At 50.7% G+C, this 5,698-nt stretch overlaps 1 protein-coding gene across 1 annotated transcript; it reads left to right on the top strand.

The window, feature by feature from the left end:
- Positions 1 to 4,238: 4,238 nt before the first annotated feature.
- Positions 4,239 to 5,336, top strand: GPR6 (G protein-coupled receptor 6; the record flags this gene model as incomplete). The annotated part of the gene is made up of 1 exon (XM_082633463.1): positions 4,239 to 5,336. The coding sequence occupies one exon, from the start codon at positions 4,239 to 4,241 to the stop codon at positions 5,334 to 5,336; it is 1,098 nt and encodes a 365-aa protein (XP_082489589.1).
- Positions 5,337 to 5,698: the final 362 nt, after the last annotated feature.

Below are 5,698 nucleotides of genomic sequence, written 5' to 3'. Positions count from 1 at the left end.
ACAGAAAAATAGAGGGTCCAAGGCAACCAGAATTTAGAGCTCCTTGATGGGGCTATTGAGTTCATCAGGGCCAAAAGGGAACCAAGCGTCAGCTTTCGTCTTGGGCCATAAAGAAGGTTCTTGTGAGCATGGAAAATTAAAGGTCACAGAGGACTGGTCAGTGTCCTGAATCTGAAATTACACTAAGTGATTTGAAGCTGGATTGTTGCTAAAATTCCCTTATTGTAACTATTCCAAACTCCAATCTACAATTTTCAGGAGTTTCACTGCATGCTAAACTGACAATGAAATGGTATGATTGCTAAGATGAGTGTTCTCAACCCTGGCTTTCCATTAGAGTCTTTAGGAAATTTGGTGCCTGGTCCTCACTCCAGGACAAATGAATCAGAATCTCTGGGTGAGAGATCCAGGAGTCGGTAGTTTTAAAAAGCTTTCCAGGTAATTCTAATGTGCAGCCAGGGTTGGGAACCACTAGCTGAGCCTGAGGTGGGCAAGAGATAGCCAGGGGAACAAGAGAAAGAGTTGTGGTTGAGAGGTTGTGATTCCTGGGCATAACCTCAGAGAAGGAAAGTTTCCTTGTGTTTATGCTTGGATAGTACTGGAATATAAAGGCGCCAGAGGATATGTTGGGTATGTCACAGGGTTGGTAATGAGTTTAACCTGTGCCTATAATCCAGAAACCAAACTCTGAACATCCCAAAACATAACCAGGATCAGACAACCTGGTGGATGAATAATACATTAAGTTGTGTGTTTCAGTCAAGTATCAAAGATTCACAGAGTAGAAACCCACTCAAGAAACCTCAAGATTAGGAAGGTTTGTAGTAGAGACTACAAATACTAATTTCAAGGGATCCAGGGATCTAGACTCCCAGAGCTGGCAACCAGATACTCAGGGACTGAGGTCATTCCCTCCATCTCTCACTCATTTGATCTCCCTTATCTCTGTTCCTCTCTGCACATCTGCTTCACTCTTCCATTGCAGCTGTCTTCCTCTGATTCTCATTTCACACAAGGCTCAACATGAGTGCTGCAGCCCTAACTTATCATGATTTTTCAGGTCCAGAGCCCAGCACTGACTGACCATTGTCACAATGTTTCTTAGTTCAAATTTTCAGGAAGGGAATCTGGTCACTGTCCAGCAAATGATGGCTGGTCTTGTCTAGCCTTGGGTCAAGCATCAGTCTCTTCCCATAAGCTGGGCTGGGGGTGGAAACTGTCACATGGTTCACAGGCTGAACATTCTAGGAGACTATTGGAAGGGCAGGTTCTTGTGAGGAGCTGTGGGCAGAGTGGCAATGAACTACATCTAATACCCATCCATAACCAATGAACCCATACCTTTCTTCTTTCCCATCTTCTGCCTCCCAGGAGATAGGTGGGTGTGGGGGAGATAAGGAGGAGCTTGAAAGAATGTGCCTGTCTGCTGTCAGGATCCAGTCTAGCATCTGAGAGAGGTAACCACAGACTGGCACAACCAAAAGACAGTCTACAAACCCTCAACCAGCATTTATGTACATGATTATACAGGTGTTGTCTTCCTCCTGAAACTACTGAAAAGTCAGTCCCTTCTTGGCAATAGTGAAAGCCTGAAGATGTCTGAAACACAGGATCTCTGTTTGCTCAATTTTAATCTCATACTTTCTACTGCATTGTGACATGTAAAAATGTAACACATTCAGACACTAAGAAGGATTCTCCTTCCCTTGGGCCTTTATCTAATTGTTTGAAAAATTTGCGATTAACATGTGATTACAGTGGTTTGACAGTTTGCTTGACAGCTCTGAAATAACATTCTTGGCTTTTAGTTGACAATCTTTTACTGAAACTCAAAATGATACTTTCCAGAAACTTAGAACTTCAGTCAGTTTGAAGGTTCATGAGAATTTTATAAACTCCCCAAATGGAGAAATTGTATGCAAACTCATCTTATGGGCCAACACTGGCTATTGCAGCAAAGAGCAGCAAAGAATTGAGTGGTCCTATAGTATTCCTTCTTTTCTTTAGTTAAGTTCAGTTGCACAGGGGCAGGAGGGCAGGAGTAGTCTGGACTTGGGGGCCATTTTTAGAGGGAGAAGGCCAGGATAAAAATCCCCCTTCCACTCCAGCCTGTAGACAGTCCGAACATATTTTTTTCTTTTTGGGCCCCTGGGTGTAGAGGCAAAGTGAAGCCAGGAGAGGGAAGAAGGTATACAGGGAAAAGTAGAGGAAGGACCAGTAACAAATGTTGTCTATTTTCACCTTGCCCAGAGCATGTGGTCCCTGAAAATCATGTCTGTGGCTCTGGCATAATACCATCATGCCAATATGCAATCATTTATTCTAGAGTCTTAGATGGTGTCAATTATTTTAGCTTTTTCCCCAAGTACAGCTATTGGAGATTCTGGATAATTAAAAAAAAGAAGAAGAAGTCTAATACTTGTATTTTACTGACAAAACAGAACGCCTTTAAACCAAAAGGATGATTTATTGGAGCTGAAAATAAAACTCCTGCCTACTGAAGTCTGGTGCAGCTGAGTTATCACTATTTTCGTCCTGTAATTTGTTTCATAGGGTACTAATTAACAGGGCAAAGTCTGTTGCCAGCAAAGTAAATCACATTTTGCTGTTTTCTTCTTTTCTAACAAGACCCAGACCTGGTCTTTAATTAAAGAGCAAGTTCCAAGAGCACTATTAGCTAGTGCAGTTGGGAAACATTTGACTGGGAAGATCATGGTGAAACATGCTGTGCAGAGTTCAAGAAAGATAGTGAGAGAGAGAGGAAGAAATGGAGGGAGAGAGAGGAATTGATTGCACAGGTAACCTTCAAAAGAAGAGACTGTTTTCCTCAACTGTCCCATCTTTTCTCTGTTCCCCACAACTTGGCTTTTCTCCTCTGGCTCTACTCAGCTGACACACTGTACCAGAAACATCCTTAAAAAAAAAAACCTCATCCTCTCCCACCACACACACACACACCAGTTCATTCCTGTCCCCCAAACAGTACTTTTCCTTTAAGGTAGCAACTCTGCGTGCGATTGGGCCTCTCTGCCCCCAACCTCCTCCTTCTCCAGGCCTTTTTCTTCAACCTTCCCCCTCAGTGACCTCTGACTCAGGGCCTTGTAGCCTGGCCAGTGCAACTCATCCCTCATCGCTCCCCTCCCATCTCACCCTCCTTGCCTGCCCTTAGTCTTCACTCTTTTCTCCCTTGCCTCTTTCTTCCATCCCATTCCTGGAGGCTCTGGGCCGGCGGCGGCCCTCTGGTTTCTCCTCCCTCCTTGAACCCTCTGAGACATCCTTTGGAGAGGGTATATGGTGAGGGAGCTTGCTGATGGGCGGGTGAGGAAAGCGAGTGCCTAGCCTGCACCCTGGAAACAGGAGTCTGACGTCACCACGCCCTGCCTGTCAATCTCCAGCGGGCGCGCTGCTCGTAACCGCCTTTTCTTGTACTGACTGTCTCTGTAACTCTCGGCGGCGCCGGCACAGCTACCAGCGCCCCGCACTCCTCTGCGCGCCGTCCCGGCCACCTCCTTCAGTCGTCGGCTCTGTCCGCGCGGGCAGCGCAGCCTGACGCCCAGCCACAGCGCTCATGATCAGCGATTTACTGAAGCCCTGACTCCCCAGGTGAGCAGCCCGGCTCTCTAGAGTAACTCTGAGGGCGTGCAGAGGGGAAGGGGTGAAGGATGGCCAGGGGATGGCTCCTTCCTGGAGCCAAGCATGACGCCACACACCCTCCACCTACACAGACCTCCTAGCTTCTCTCCCCCGAAACCGCTTTCCCAGGGGTCTCTGGCCTCCGGGGTCCGCTGTGCTCCACGGTCGCAGAAACTTCGCTTTCAGCACCGCGGACAGCTCCTCCGCCTCCCAGTTGAGGAGAGCGCCTGACCGAGCCGGTAAGAGCCAGGGCGGCACTCGCTGAGGCTGACACTACTAGCTTGGTGCGCAAGATGCGTGTGCAAATACAGGCATACTTACGTGATCTGTATGTATGCGAGTGCGTGTTATTCGTGTGTATATCCGTGCAAAAACTCAGATATCAGTGCGGGCATCCCTTGTGCATTGCACTCACACGCTCACTCACTCACTCAACAGGTATTTATTTTGGGCTCTCAACCACTGCTTCCTCGCTCTGCTCTGGGGTCCCGGGGTGGGATGGGCAATATGAGCGGGGGAGCAGCGCCCGGCGAAGTACGCTGGCGGCGCAAACCGCACACCTGACGCTTGTTCTCTCTCCACGCAGGGTGTAGCTTCCCGCCGTGATGAACGCGAGTTCATCTTCGCTCAACGACTCCCAGGTGGTGGCAGTGGCGGCCGAGGGTGCGGCGGCAGCGGCCACCGCAGCAGGAGCGCGGGACACCGGTGAATGGGGGCCCCCGGCAGCCGCAGCCGCAGCGGCGCTGGGGGGCAGCGGCGCAGCTAATGCGTCGCTGGAGTTGTCTTCGCAGCTGCCAGCGGGGCCGACGGGGCTGCTGCTGTCTTCAGTGAATCCATGGGACGTACTGCTCTGCGTGTCTGGGACGGTGATCGCAGGCGAAAATGCGCTGGTGGTGGCGCTCATCGCGTCCACACCTGCGCTGCGCACGCCCATGTTCGTGCTGGTAGGCAGCCTGGCCACCGCCGACCTGCTGGCGGGCTGCGGTCTCATTCTGCACTTCGTATTCCAGTACGTGGTGCCCTCGGAGACTGTGAGCCTGCTTACTGTGGGCTTCCTCGTGGCCTCCTTCGCTGCCTCCGTCAGCAGCCTGCTGGCCATTACGGTGGACCGCTACCTGTCCCTCTACAACGCGCTCACCTATTACTCGCGACGGACCCTGTTGGGCGTGCACCTCCTTCTCGCTGCCACCTGGACGGTGTCCTTAGGCCTTGGGCTGCTGCCGGTGCTTGGCTGGAACTGCCTGGCAGAGCGCGCCGCCTGCAGCGTGGTGCGCCCGCTGACGCGCAGCCACGTGGCACTGCTCTCCGCCACCTTCTTTGCGGTCTTCGGCATCATGCTGCACCTTTACGTGCGCATCTGCCAGGTGGTCTGGCGTCACGCGCACCAGATCGCGCTGCAGCAGCACTGCCTGGCGCCGCCCCACCTTGCCGCCACCAGAAAGGGTGTGGGTACGCTGGCCGTGGTGCTGGGCACTTTCGGTGCCAGCTGGCTGCCCTTTGCCATCTACTGCGTGGTAGGCAGCCATGAGGACCCAGCTGTCTACACCTACGCCACCCTGCTGCCGGCCACCTACAACTCTATGATCAATCCTATCATCTATGCCTTCCGCAACCAGGAGATCCAACGCGCCCTGTGGCTCCTGTTTTGTGGCTGTTTCCAGTCCAAAGTGCCCTTCCGCTCCAGGTCCCCCAGTGAGGTCTGATGGCTCCTTCCATCCTCTAACCAACACCACGCCCCCAACAAGCCAGCCTTTGGTGAGCTTCTCCGTGCCTGCTGATGGACTCTGAGATCCCACAATGTGACTCTGACTTTGGAAAGAGAATAAACATAAGCACAACAAACTCACAAGGACAAAGAGGCTTGTTGGAACTTTACATATACAGTGTATACATGTGTACATATATATACAAATATTTGTATCTTCTGGAGGTGTTCAGGATGTGGGATTTCCTGTTCTGTGAAAAAACTAACAAAAAGGTGGTTGTATACTCAAATTGTACATCACACTTGTCAAATGAAGACATTCCAATACTGCTTAATTATAGCACTTTATTTTTAGCTGCT

The sequence above is a fragment of the Mesoplodon mirus genome, assembly GCF_964341445.2.
Source record: "Mesoplodon mirus genome assembly, chromosome: 10".
Lineage (NCBI taxonomy): Eukaryota > Metazoa > Chordata > Mammalia > Artiodactyla > Ziphiidae > Mesoplodon > Mesoplodon mirus.
The sequence above is the reverse complement of the archived record's forward strand: the minus strand, read 5'-3'. Positions and strand labels throughout refer to the sequence as shown.